Source organism: Ictalurus punctatus, chromosome 5 (genome assembly GCF_001660625.3).
Source record: "Ictalurus punctatus breed USDA103 chromosome 5, Coco_2.0, whole genome shotgun sequence".
NCBI lineage: Eukaryota > Metazoa > Chordata > Actinopteri > Siluriformes > Ictaluridae > Ictalurus > Ictalurus punctatus.
This window is the reverse complement of record NC_030420.2, coordinates 33569809-33584808: the sequence shown is the minus strand read 5'-3', so window position 1 is coordinate 33584808 and position 15000 is coordinate 33569809. Positions and strand designations below refer to the sequence as shown.

At 44.2% G+C, this 15000-nt stretch overlaps 1 protein-coding gene across 1 annotated transcript in view; it reads right to left on the bottom strand.

The window, feature by feature from the left end:
• Positions 1-8294: 8294 nt before the first annotated feature.
• dmap1 (DNA methyltransferase 1 associated protein 1) overlaps positions 8295-15000 on the bottom strand; it is a 9330-nt gene continuing 2624 nt past the window's right edge. Inside the window, exons 4-11 of the mRNA XM_017468955.3 lie at positions 14465-14660; positions 14153-14311; positions 13651-13818; positions 13131-13316; positions 12634-12705; positions 11026-11098; positions 9974-10260; positions 8295-9061 (exon numbers count right to left, since the gene is read on the bottom strand). Of these exons, the coding sequence (XP_017324444.1) occupies positions 9002-9061; positions 9974-10260; positions 11026-11098; positions 12634-12705; positions 13131-13316; positions 13651-13818; positions 14153-14311; positions 14465-14660 (1201 nt within the window). The 3' untranslated portion in view covers positions 8295-9001. The remainder of the gene's footprint in view (positions 9062-9973; positions 10261-11025; positions 11099-12633; positions 12706-13130; positions 13317-13650; positions 13819-14152; positions 14312-14464; positions 14661-15000) is intronic.

The following is a 15000-nucleotide window of genomic DNA, read 5'->3' as shown; positions in this document are numbered from 1 at the left end:
TCCCTCCCCTCCTCATCTCCCCCTCATCCCTCCCCTCCTCATCTCCCCCTCATCCCTCCCCTCCTCATCTCCCCCTCCTCATCCTCCCCCTCCTCATCCTCCCCCCATCACCCCCTCCTCACCTCACCCTCCTCCCCACATCACCCTCCCCCTCACCATCTTCCCCTCCTCATCACCCCCTCCTCCCCATCATCTCCCCCTCCCCCTCATAACCTCACCCTCCTCATAGCACCCTCATCTCACCCTTTCCCCCTCACCCTCCCCTCCTCCTCCTCATCCCCTCTCCCTCCTCCCCCCCTCGTTAAAGGAATTACTCACTTTGTTGAAATTGTGTCAAAAAATGTACGGTATTCTCAAATTACCGTTTTCCCGTGATTCTGTAAGTGGATAATCACAGGCTCAGACGTGAATCTGAGCACAGAGAAGTGGATTAAGAGGAAATTCATTTTTAATTCTCACACACACACACACACACACACACACACACACACACACGAACAATGCTGATGTGTCGTAATCAGAGAGCAGCTTCCTATTTAGGCGACATGTCTGTCCTCCCTAAATAAAAGCAATCCCGCGTGAAGAACGAGTCACTACTGAGGTTCCATTTTCTTTTATCAGTCCTCTTCATCATTCATGTCTTTCTTTTCTTCCTTCTTTCTTCCTGTGCTTGGAAATGGCTCAGATGAAGATCAACCCAATTAACCCTCCACATGAATTATTACATTTACATAAAAATACGGTTTAAAAAAAAATTCGTTCAAGTAATAATTTTTTTTTATTTGAAAAAAAAAAAAGGTTTTTTTTTTTTTTTTGGGGGGGGGGGGGGGGGGGGGATTTGGTAAATTGTTGAAATATGGCAACAATGTGCATTGGTGGAAAGCATCATAGAGTCAAAAATACCAGACAATATATGAGATTACACTTCTGATCACTGCAGTTCCCAGACTACACGTCGCAGAGTTGTTGTTGTTGTTGTTGTTGTTTTTTTGCCACGTGGTAATCATGTAAAAGTTATATCTTCTAGAAAGGAATAACGGTTGAAAAATGGATGGATTTACTCCCTCAAAATACGTACAGAAATTAGACCCAAAGATGTAAAATAAAGAAAATAAAGGCGCGATTGCGAAATGTCTGAAGTTACAACAGGGTTTTTTTTCTTACTCTGAATGTGATTAAAAATGTAAATACACAGAACTATCAGAGACTCCTGGAACAAACCACAGACCCGGTAGCGCATGTTGTTGCCATAAGGAAACAATGACATTTTATCGTTTAACAGAATACTCGAAATATATCAACTTATCTTATCTTATATAAGGTTAACTTCTCTCAGATGGAGATCAGATCAAAGGTTAAAATGGTTTCCTTTATAAGGAGCTTTGCCTAAATATTGAGAAGGTAATCTGTGACCACATGAAGGTGCTCACGTGTGGATGAACGACAACGGACCAGCCTCGCGTCCTGTAAACCACCTCTCATCCGAACCGACTTACATCCATCTCATTTATACAAATAAGCAGTGGGGGGTTAAGGGTGAAAAGTATGTGCACCCCTGACCATCACACCCATATGTGGTTCTTCCCCAAACTGTAGCCGCAAAGTCAGAAGCTCACAATCGTGTAGAGCGTCTCTGTACGCTGTAGCGTTATAATTTCCCTTCGGCGGAACTAAGAGTCCCCGAACACTGCTCCAGCACGACGACGCCCCTGTGCACGAAGCCAGCTCCGTGAAGACGTGGTGTGTGAAGGGTGGAAGAAGGTAGAAGAACTGGAGCGTCCTGCACAGAGTCCTGACCTCAACCCCGCTGAACACCTTCGGGATGAACTGGAACCGGAGTCTCGTCACATCAACATCAACATCAGCACCTGACCCCGACCTCACTGACGCTCTCGTAGCTGAACGGACGCAGATCCCCACCGCCGCACTGTGGATGGATGGAAACTTGGCAAATGATAAGAACTCAACATCCATTCTCTTCCGGAACACTCTTCTTCGGTGTTTACGCTGGTTTTCAAAACAGCTTTCGGCGCTATAGCGCCACCTATCTCGCCCTTTTGAGCTGCTCTCTGAAGGTGTCCCGAGGAGCGAAGTGAAAGACGTCTTTGCCCAGGAGACCCGACGAGTCCCGACTTAATCAACCTGCACTGTACGTCCTTCGTCTGTCTGTCTGTCGGTCTCACTATTCCTCCGTCTCACTCTCTGCAGGGCCTGAGGACAAAACCTTCTTCAACACGTCTCCTACATTCCCATCTGTCTGTCTTCCTGATCTTCAGGGAATGCAGATGAACCCGTCTTTTCCCCCCGTGTCAGCTCTCGCTGATCATGCAGCAGCTACCAACTGTGAAGGCTAACACACGCTTCCCTGGAGACGCTTGGACCTAGCCACTCGCATCTTCTCAAACTGCTGCTCATGCTGCACCACAGGGCAGTGTAACGGAACGCTCTATCTGCACTCTTCTGCAACGATTGGCTAGTGTGGCTGTGATTGACAGCGGAGAGAGAGTATGCCCCGCCCACCTGGAGAGCATGGACAAGTTCGCTTGGATTCCCGGCCTCTCTTAAGTCACTCGAGAGTGATGAAAGCTTTCGTTTTGTCCATCTGTCGTCGTTTTTTGTTTATCCCTTCATCTCTTCTTCTCCATCTTCCATCAGTTCTCTCGCTTCGTCTTTTTTCTGTCTAAAGGGAACGAGGACGCAACCTCCTTTAACGTCTCCCCTTCCTGGCGAGCGACACGAGAACCTCGTCCTCTCATCCTTTAGTCTAAAAGCAGATGAAATGAGCTTCACTGTGCCTCGTTCCTCCGGGCTCGGTTCCACGCCGGGGAACATGACTGAACTCTGCACCGAGCGCCGGCGCACGTCAAGGAGACTCTGGGTTAAATTTAAAGCTCATTTTCTGCTCTCGCGACCGAACGCCCGAGCTTGAATATCTCCGCAAACCCGAACGCGGATTTATTATTTTGCGCCCGGAGGTTTATTGAATTATCATCATCGTCGCGATCATCATCATCTTCATCGCCGTAGTGTGATGGAAACCTTACGGCGGTTTCCACACAGGAGACCAATCCCATATTTAACTCTCTCGCTCCACAGCGGAATCTCTCGCCCCTGCACGCTCACTCCATCATTCCCGCTCGGCGGAGAGGACGTCGGACAGTGACGCATCGCCACAATTAGCCCAGGGAAAGACTTCAATTATGATAAACACCCTTCACCCCTCTTAGGCCGTGATTAACAGGCGCACCTCTGCTCGAGCGCATCCGATAGAGATCTCTCCGTCTCGCGCCGTCGCTTCTCCCTCCGGATAATAAAGTGTCCTGCCTCGTCTTTCCTTCCCGTCTCTCCGTTTTCCTCACGCGCTGCCGCGGGACGCTCCTTTCAGCCATCTTCATCATTCACACGTGGGCGACGACGCAGACACGCGGTCCGACACGCCGGATTTTAAAACCCGGAGACGTGGACGACGTTCAACCGCGCTCTCTCTCTCTCTCTCTTTCTCTCACACACAAATCAGAACTTCAAAAACTTCACCACCTTTAATGTTGCACCGTACTAAACCGTCTAAAGCACCGAATTAACCGAGTTAACAAACCATTCCACAAACATCACACAGAGTCTCAAATCAGCGGGTTGGAACCGATGCACAACGAGCAAAAATTCCTAATCGTCACTGCGATTTAACACAATAAACAAACAAACAAACAAAAATCCTTTCTTCACACCATTTATTTCCCCTTTTATCATTTCTTTCTTTCTTTCCTTCCGCTGATCAGTTTGTACTTCTCTAATATCTGGCTACCCAATCTGTCTTTCATTCATTCGTTCTTTTTCTTTTCTTCCTCTCGTCAGTTTGAATCCGTTTGATAATATCTCAGTCCTTTCTTTCATTTCCTACTTCCGTCTTTTTCTTACTCGAACCCATTTTTCCCTTCAATTTATCATTTAAAAAAAAAAAAAAAAAAAAAAAAAGGATTCATCATGCGCTTTAACGCACTCTTTATTCCCTCACTCCTCTTATTTTTCGTTTTCTATTTCATCTACCCTTCTTTCTTCTTCCTCATACAAATTTTGCCCGCTTTTATTCTCTTTCCCTCTGTCTTCCCGCGTTACTCGTTCTTTCACGTGTTCAACCCTTTAATTAGTTTCCCCTTATTCATTTTTCACTCTTTACTTCTTTCTCTCGTTCGTTTTTTTTTTTTCTTAAAAGATTAAAAAAATATATTTTAAAAGAATGTCGGATGAAGACATGACGATATCTGCGACGTCACAGAAAGCTGTCTCGGGGCGGGACGAACCCCGATGCCGACATCATATCGTCGTGTTGCGTGACGGCTCGAATTCTTCGACACGTGCAGAAAACGAGGCGTGCGATTATTTGTTTTGGGGTTTTTTTTTCTTCCCCCTTTCACGTGAACGGGAGGTTTTCACTTCGTACGGATGAGAAATCCGACGTGTTTTGAAAATCAGACGTGACTACGGTAAGCGTCCTGGCGGGTGCGCGGGTGCGCGGGTGCGAGTACGCGATACGGACAGTCGCGCGGCGTTACCTTTAACTATAACAACAGAAATAGACCTCCTTCTCCAGGACCTCGAGGACCGTCTTCGCGATGTCGGAATTTTAATGTGCATTTATTAGATTGTTCGCTCGTTTAATACGACTCGATTCTCAGCCAGGTCACAGAGACGTGGTGCGGCGATGAAATTCGGACCAGAGTCATTTCATTTTTCCTCTAAATACAATTTCCAGCATTGTTTATTTGTTTGTTTGTTTGTTTGGTTACCCCACTCAGTGCTCTGGCAGCAGCTGTAATGTATAATTCATGCCAATAAAGCTTTCTGAAAGTGAATTGAATTTGAATTTGAAAGAGAGAGAGAGCGAGAGAGAGAGAGAGCGCGAGAGAGAAAGAGAGAGAGAGCGAGAGAGAGAGATTGTGTGTGAGAAAGAGAGTGAGAGCGAGAGAAAGAGAGAGAGCGAGAGAAAGAGAGATTGTGTGTGAGAGGGAGAAAGAGAGAGCGAGAGAGAGAGAAAGAGAGCGAGAGAAAAAGAGATTGTGTGAGAGAGAGAAAGAGAGTGAGAGCGAGAGAAAGAGAGAGCGAGAGAAAGAGATTGTGTGAGAGAAAGAGATTGTGTGAGAGCGAGAGAGAGAGAGAAAGAGCGAGAGAAAGAGAGATTGTATGAGAGAGAAAGAGAGTGAGCGCGAGAGAGAAAGAGAGAGAGCGAGAGAAAGAGAGATTGTGTGTGAGAGAGAGAGAGAGAGGAGAGAGAGAGAAAGAGAGATTGTGTGTGAGAGAGATTGTGAGAGAGAGAAGGAGAGAAAGAGAGATTGTGTGTGAGAGAAAGAGAGAGCAAGAGATAGAGAGAGAGCGAGAGAAAGAGATTGTGTGAGAGAGAAAGAAAGAGAGAGATTGTGAGAGAGAGAGAGAGAGAGAGAGAGAGAGCGAGAGAAAGAGAGATTGTGTGAGAGAGAAAGAAAGAGAGAGAGAGATTGTGAGAGAGAGAGAGATTGTGAGAGAGAGAGTGAGAGAATGAGAGATTGTGAGAGAGAGAGAGAGAGAGAGAGATTGTGTGTGAGAGAGAAAGAAAGAGAGAGAGATTGTGAGAGAGTGAGAGAGCGAGAGAATGAGATTGTGAGAGAGAGAGAGAGAGAGAGAGAAGGATGGTCTTCACACTGTGTTCTGCTGAGGGAGAAATGACACACACTTGAGTGTTTTTCTTTAAAGACGAGCGCCTCCATACATCACGCAGCTGGATTTACGAGCCAATTTTCAACGTGAAATATAGACACGGAGGATCGATCTGAGCGCTTTTACTTTTTCAGCCTCTGACGCTCGAAGCAAAGCCTCGTCTGCTTTTCGGCCCGTTTTTTTTTCCTTCTTCTTCTTCTTCTTCTTCCTGTCTGAGAATTTACGACTTGGATGTGAAACACCGAGACGATATTTTTACTCGGTGTCGTATTTTTGTCACTTTACATACGTTATTGTAATCGCAAGCAAATTCCCCCGGTGATCGTATTAAGCTCCGCCTCTCAGACGGTATCGGAACGACGGGAATAACAGAGAAGACGGAAAGCAGTCCTATCCCACTAAATCTTTTGTTCACAGACGAGATGGAGGTTCATAAAAACGTCGTCGCTCCAGGGGAAAGGATCAGACGTTCTGCCGTACTGGATTTAAGAGCAAGCGGGAAACTGAGCATATTTCATTTCTCCGCAAACTCTTCTGCTAATAAAGCTAACCGCGTTGCGCAGCTTTTATAAACCTCATGAATTATATTAAAAATGTATAAACCCAGAGCGATTCTCAAATCCGGTCGGCTCCGGATAAACGCGCTAATACGTTCATCGGCGCGCGATCGTCAGGAGAGAAGACCGAACTCTGGACGCGTGCGCCGTGTCGGCCGCGCCGACGTCTGCTCCGTCTCCGGTTCATGAAGTCGCGATGAGCGAGTGAGCTGTCGTCTCGACGCCGCTGCGGTTCTGATTTACCGCTCCGGCGTCGCAACAATCGAGACGGGAACGACCGGGAAAGACGGAGCGGCGCTTTCAACGGAGCTGGAACGACATTCGTTTCGAAAGCGTAGCTGAAAGCAAGCGAGGCGTCTCGAATCGACTCCGAGGACCGGATGTAGAGCACTAACACGAGGCACTTCACGACATCCCATAATATATCCGACCTATCACGGGGCGTCGTGACTCTTGATACAACGGAACTCGCGATGGCTTAGAATCGAGAATGAAGCGAAGATACGGTCGCGACACCGAAGCTGATTACGTTCTTATTCCAGCGTGTACCCGGTGTTTTAGCATTTCGACAACCATCTCTTTTTTCCGTTTAAATACGGACACTTTTTATCCGTTTCTAGTTACGTTTAACGTTTGGTGAAACGAGTTAGTGCTTGGTCTTAATTACGGTACAGCGGCTATAAACGGTTGCTCCCTCTCCGTCCTCTCTTTTTACTCTCCCTTGAAATTGATAAAACGACACTAAAATAAACAAACAAAGAACAGAAACGCAGCCGGTCACGTTACGAAGCAGCTTGTTAGGGTCACATGAAATTCGTTTACACGTTGTTTCTCTCTTTTGTCCTCTGGAGAATTAGGTGCACATGTGAGGTCACGTCCCTGCTCGTTATTTACAGAAAATACAGAGAAAGCAGGAATTCGGTTGTGGGAGGGATTCATTGTGAGGGGGATTTGGTTGTGGGTGGATTTGGTTGTGGGAGGGATTTGGTTGTGGAGGGATTTGGTTGTGGAGGGATTTGGTTGTGGGAGGGATTTGGGTGTGGAGGGATTTGGGTGTGGATGGATTTGGTTCTGGGAGGGATTTGGTTGTGTCGGGGGACTTGGTGGTGTGGTGGGGATTTGGTTCTGGGAGGGATTTGGTTGTGTCGGGGGACTTGGTGGTGTGGTGGGGATTTGGTTGTGGGAGGGATTTGGTTGTGGAGGGATTTGGTTGTGGAGGGATTTGGTTGTGGGTGGATTTGGTTGTGGGAGGGATTTGGTTGTGGATGGATTTGGGTGTGGGTGGATTTGGTTGTGTCGGGAGACTTGGTGGTATGGCGGGGATTTGGTTGTGGGAGGGATTTGGTTGTGGGTGGATTTGGTTGTGGGAGGGATTTGGTTGTGGAGGGATTTGGTTGTGGATGGATTTGGTTGTGGGTGGATTTGGTTGTGGGAGGGATTTGGTTGTGTCGGGAGACTTGGTGGTGTGGCGGGGATTTGGTTGTGGGAGGGATTTGGTTGTGGGAGGGATTTGGTTGTGGGTGGATTTGATGGTGTGGCGGGGATTTGGTTGTAGGGGGTAAATAAATGGTAAATGATCTACACTTATATAGAGCTTTTTAACCTTGGCTTGTGTCTTGCCCAAGGATACTTTGGCATGTGGGCCGGGAACCGAACCACCAACCCTGCGATCAGTGGACAACCCGCTCTACCACCTGAGCCACAGCCACCTCGTATTTGGGTATTTGGTCGAGGGAGGGATTTGGTTGTGGGGTATATGATTTAATATAATATAAAATTAAATTTCATTGTGATAAATGATGTCAAAATACACTTTTCTGAGACATCAATATTGTATCCTGTGATTTGAAACAATTTAGTAAATTATTATTTCCCTCCTTCAGTGTTGATTTATTTTTGTACACGTTAAAGAAAAGTATCACGCATCACTCAACACATATTTGCTGGCAGTTGTGTTTGCGAAACGAGACACAGTGAACCGCAGAAATGTCTTTAAATATCGTAATACGATATTTACACACTAGTACATTGTAACTAATCATCACTGACTAGTTTATTACCCTTTATTAAACAGTTCACTGACGGCAAACACCAAATTAACCCTAGAAAAGTGAAGCACGTGTGAACGTAGGATTGTGAAATGAGTGAAACTCGCATAGCACTACAAAAAAAAAATTATATACATATATATATATATTTAAAAATGGCACCCGTTTATTAAGCCGATCGATTGTAGCTGCTCGGTAGCTCAGTTTTCCGAGCCGGATGCAACAGAGACATTGTAGAGGACACTTCGGCGGCCATTTTGTCTGTCCTGTCTGGTTCAGAGCGGGGATCAGAAACAAAAGAGGCAAACGTCAAGCGAGGGACGTGTCTGAAAAGACCAGGACTGTACTGTATATTATAATCTACGAACACACACGGGAGGAGTTTGTTTTTGTTTTTTTTAAAAAGATAAAAGAAAAAAAAGTCCCAACCATCCTTCTTCCTTCTGTTCTTCGATGATTACGTCTGGGTTCATTTCCGTAGCGATTCACAGTTTACCTGCTACCTCCGAGTGGAACGTGATGAAGATAAGGACGATGAGCAGCGGCGGCGCTTTACTGAGAGAACCGTTCAGGTTTTAATAAAGAGAAGAGAAAAAAAAAAAACCCCAGCAAGTCTGATGGACGTCCTACGCCTCGGTCATGTCATCGCCACGCACGCTTCAGGACGTTCTCCAAGTCTCTCGGTCAGAGTCGAGGAAGTGAGGCACGTCACGGTTTCTTCATCTTCTTCACGGACGAGGAGCTGGAGGCCGACTCTCTGCGTTTACGCTGCGGAGAAGAGAAGAGTGTGACGTCACTTCGGATGAGCGGATATTAGAGGGGATGTTTGCAGATGATGAGATTTAAAGGGAGAGGAGCGTTATAAAATATGAAAGTGTAATAACTTAATCAGTTAGGTCAAAAAAGTATGTGATCCCTCGTGATTAACAACCGACGACGTATGCGACGACGTGTCTAATAGCGTGTAATAACTCGACAGATTATAACGCTTAACAAATTAGTGCGTGATGATAAAGTACGCAGTGCATAGTGTGCAACAACTGAAACGTGTTTAATAGAAATATAATAATAAACTGCGCATTAGTATGGAATACGGATAAAGTGCGTACTGGTGTGTAATAAACCATAACGTGTAAAACGTGTTAATAAATAATAAATTACAGCACGTGACACTGTGTAATACTTCCAGGACGTGATCATTTAAATTGCGTAATAGCACGCGAGAAGAGTGTAATAGTAAATGATATATAAATAAAGTGTGTAATAATTTGAGAAATTGTGAAACGAAGGGTAATAACGGAATAAAGTATAACAAGTTATAGTGTTTAACAGATCAATTAGAGAATGCGATAAGACGGAGTTTAATGATTTGGCGTGTGATAGGACGTAATAACGCGACACAGGGTGTAATTACTTAATAGCGCGTGAAATAATGTGTAATAACGTGAAGATTTATAGCGTAACGAATTTCAGCATGTAATAAGTGTGTAGTGCGTTAATACGTTAGTGCGTAATTAAAAAAAAAAAAAAAAAAGTGTGTCATTATCTCGTATGTAATAACATGATGAAGTGTGTAAAACTTACTAGCGTGTGTAATAGTGTGAAATAACTGTGTGTAATGTGTAATAAAATAGTTTTGTTCAGTGTGTGTGTGTGTGTGTGGGGCGCGAAGGCGGTTACCGAGTTGGGCGTGAGCGGCGCTCCTACCACGTCGATGATCTGTTCTTTGGGTTCGGTTTTGATGTCGTCCACCCCGGCCCAGTTCTGCGAGTCTGGCCCGGCCGCACCGTCGCCGTGGGGTGTGCCGGTGCCTCCTGCTTTGAGCAGAGCGTCGTAGCGGTGTCTCAGCATCTGCTGCTCGTACTCGCAGTTACTGTGAGCCTGCTTCAGTTCGTACACCAGGACCAGGTCACTGCGCAGCTCGTTAAACATCGCCACGATCTCCTCAGTGGGCATGGGGTTCAGGTCTGCATCACATGCGCACACACACACACACACACACACACACACAGCAAATAATGTAAAATTCGCTCTTTATTTAAACATTTACGGTCTTATCTGAGACCGCAAGACCTTTATTACTTTTTAACATCCGCAGAGTTACAGTGAGAAAATTAGTCATTTAGTTAGTTAGTAGTAACTGTGAATCGTTTTATTTATATTGTAATCGCTGTACTGATATCTTCTACCTATTATCTTCCTCGTGATTCTTTTGCTTTAATTAATCTTTATATTTGTAAGAACGACCTACTTTCCCCATGCACGTCGCTTACTGTTTTATTCGTCATAATCTCAACCTTATTCGTTTAGGGGACGCACGTTGAGAAAATTCGAGTATTTCATAAATAAAGATCATTATTACAAAACCGAGAGGCTTTCGAGAACTTAGGCAAAATCCTGTACGTTTTTAACGCTTCTCAAGTTGTAATGAGCTGAGAGAGAGAGAGAGAGAGAGAGAGAGAGAGAGAGAGAGAGAGAGAGAGAGAGAGAGAGAGAGAGACTGCGAGGAAAAGCCCAGAAAATAAATAAATAAAAATCATTTAACTAGCTGCAGGTGTTCACCGCTGCTTGGCCATAAATACAGCTTTTGTACGCACACCATTGTGAAAAATAACCTCTATGAGATCAGTATGGAGATAAATAGAGAGGACCTGAACTCAGGAGGAGCTCTCTCGTTTTAATTCCCTCACATTAACATACGGGACAGAATACCCAAGCATCTGAACACTTACCCACTCCCTGCTCGGTCAGGATTTGCTCAATGGCTTTGATCTTCTTCTGTCCTACAGAGCTCGGTAACTTCATCTGAAAACACACACACACACACACACACACATATATAGTATATATATATATATAAACTGGCCGAGGCGGTAACGCGAACGCGTCGATGCTGCGTGTACGTGTCAAAACTTGGTATTCAGAAAAAAATAAACAAGTTTTTCCTCTGTAAAATGGGACAGTACTTCTTCACTCAGGTCCATGTACAAGATAAACTTATGAAAGTCGCTTATATATATATATATATATATATATATATATATATATATATATATATATATATATATATATATATATATATATATATATATAAATACATGTGGCGACACATAAAAGTGTGACACGTAGCTTAAAAAGACGGATAGAAGCGATATCGCCAATCCGAATTCCATGAGGTCGGGTGGAGGGGTCGTTAGCTCGAAAGACTACACGACAGGGAGCAGCGAACTAAAAACAAGGTCATCGTTCACCCGTAATGCCCGCTTCACAGCACACACACACACACACACGTACGAGCGCTGATCTAAAAGCCCGATACACAGAGCGAGGCGCCTCCATCAGTCTGGATGAGGAATTCGCCGAAAGTGGGCGCAGAGCAGCACCGATTCATCAGGTTATAGTCAGAGCGAGGGAGGCGCAAGGAAGCTGCGAGCCGTCATCTCGCTGCGTTTAATCCATCGAGCTCGGAGAGAGAACACTCTGAGCTGGGTGTAGGGTTCAACACCAGCGTCAGGCTAGAGCCGGGCCATATAAACTACAGTATATGATATCAACACATAGACACAGCACGCTTTTAAGAGATATCATGGATTATATATATATATATATATATATATATATATATATATATATATATATATATATATATACGAACCATGGAACAGTAAAGCTAACATAAACCTATTAATATCATAGAGACATCTATAAATATCGTGATAAAATAAATGTAGTCATATCGCCCACCCTCGATGTCGAGCTGTTGTGATTATACACATTGCTGGTTTATTGTGGGTGTGTTTGGGGTGTGTGTGTGTGGGGGGGTGTGTTTGCTTCTCTGACTAACGCCCTCTTTCACTCGTCACTGACTTTCGGTAGACGGACTCCTCCAGTGTTGTATTCTTGCCTTTATAAAAAAAAAAAAAGTTTTCAAAAAATTCAATAAAATAAAAGTCTACAATGTCAATATCAATGTAAAGAATAGTTTGGGATGTTTTTTTTTTCTGAACTTTGTTTTGATCGTTCCTTGATGCTGTGTGTTTAGGTGTGTTCTATTAAAAAATAAATAAATAAATAAAATCAAAAATCTGGGTTCTCGCAGGAACAGGTGTATTTCTATGGAGATCATGTGACACTTTAACTGCACACAGGTCAACTCTGGTCAGCTAATCACGTGACTTCTGACGCTGGCTACTGGATGCGTCAGTTTCAGGTCCTGAGATTCGAAAGAAACAATACAAGTGCAGCCAGATATGTCTCATTTATTTTCATTGATGAATTTTTTTCCCCGTGTACATATATATATATATTTTTTTTTTTAAAGTAAATTGAAGTGCACTCACCCTCTGGCTTCGAAGAGACACTCCGGCTGATTTGAAGTCGGGGAATTTGATTCCTGCCGTTTCAGGTACGGCCTTGAAAGACGGGAAATTTATTAATTTAGGAATTAAAAAAAAAAAAAAACATCAGAAAGTTGTAATAATAATAATAATGATAATAATAATAATAATAATAATAATAATGATAAATATGTCCAGCACAGTGTCGTCATGACGTTCTGCTGTCGTCGTGATTGTTGTCAAGAGCTGCACATCCGATCGAAAACAAAATCACCTTACATTTCAAAAATATCCGCAAATCTAGAAATCTAATAAGTTTGGGAATACCTGGTATCTTTATATATCTTCGGATTTAAACCAGAAGTGGGCGTGGCCTAAACTAGAAGAATTTTTCTCTCTCGCACTTCTCATTCTAAATAAGGTATTTGTATTAGGCTACATCTCTGCCACACGTATATATTACAACGGCTCATGGCCGTGTGCAGGTCGTGACTCTTTACCGGTTTCTCCGCCTCTCGTTTCTGCGGCAGTTTCTTCTTCGTGGCCTTGCGGTCGCCCCGGCGCATCTCCGTGGTGCTGTCAGCCGCCGTGATCAGCTTCTGCAGGTCCTGCGCTTTCTTCTCCCGCTCCTTCTTCCGCGTCTCGATCTTCCTCAGCTCCTGCATCAGGTACTCTTCCTCCGCCACCTGCCGCGAGAGAGCGCGAGCGTTCCAGAGATTTTTCACAAATATGTGCATTTAAGAAATAGAAAAGGGGAAAAAAAGACAGACTAAAACACAATCAGCATTTAAGAGAAGAACGATTTTGTGACGCCGAATACTCAAGATAAAATTGTAAACATATTTATTAAAATATAAACATCTGTATGTCTGTACATATCTGTGGATAGAACTTATGTGAAGTACAGCATTTACACTGTTCACGTTTTAACTGAATTATTTGCACACGTTGCCCCCTGGAGGACAAACAGCATTAAAACAACCCTAAGGTTTCTCCAGAGCCTAATCGAATCTCTCTCACCTGTTCAGGTGTGCGGTTAAACAGTCGCTCCAGCTGGTCTTTCCTGCGTCTCTCGTGTCCCGCGTCGAAGATGTAGACTTTAGGTTCGGTGCCAGACGGAGCACGGACCTTCGTGAGCTTCCCGCAAATGTTGTAATAGCGTTCTTTCAGATCCTCCACAGAACGTTTCTGGGAAAAGAGTGAAGCCGTTATCCACAAACACACACCGAACAGACCGTGATGAACAGAAATAATTCTATATTACTCGTAACAAAGGTTATAGAACATGGTACACATTTAATAAAATTCATTTTATTCTGCATATTTTTTAAGAAGCTATGAATATGTAGAAATATGCAAATTTGAAACGCACTCAAATTACAACCACCAAATTACTAATCACATGACCTTGACTGGGTATGTTTTGTGTCCATGGTAACAATACTGTGCGTGATTGAGTAACCTGCATGTAATGTGCGTAATATATGTGTGTGTGTGCTGTATAAGAAGAGGGCGTGGTTACTCTGTACTGCTGGTGGTCGTAGCGGTCGTGGATGACGATGAAGCGCAGGTCGAAGCGCTTGCACAGGTCGAACAGGTGATCCGTCTCTGCTTTAGTCCAGCCGTCGTCGTGCAGGTACATCTGGTACTCCTGCTCCGAGTACACGGGGACCTGTACCGTCTGACCGAGAAACACACACAGAGCAAATTTGAGCCTTTACACACCAGGACCTGGAGATCCTGTTACACATCTTAACCAGCTGAACGATACACATCAGACCATATCTCGGCTCCACTCGTTCTCTCTCTCTCTGTCTCTCTCTCCATCGCTCACCTTATTAAAGCGGGCGAAGGGGTAGTCCTTGCCCTCCTCCACTGCTCGTCTCCAGTGGTGGAAGATGGCTCCGTCTTTACGAGCCGGGTTGGTGAAGGGCATCCACTTCCACGGACGAACCTTCTTACAGCCCAGCTTGGCCTTCACCGTGCGGTAACCCTGAGTGGTGTCGCTGGGTAACAGAGGGGGAGCGTCCCTGTACGTACGTACACACACACACAAACAGGAAAATACTAATTACAAATCAACAACATGACAAGAGGTAAAATTCATTAAAAAAAACAACAACAAAAAAAACTGATAGTTGTCGAATGCCACAAAAATTAAGCACATCATTTGATAGAACAAAAGATTTATTTATTTATTTGTTTGCTTGCTTTATTTACATATAATAAACAAAAACACACCCAAACCCTCATACTCAGACGACATGTACACAGTTTGTTTACTGATATACGTTTTTGAATAGAGAGGTTTAAGCTCCCTTTTTTCCCCCACAGATATATTTTCTTAAGATTTCCCTATCGATCGAATGA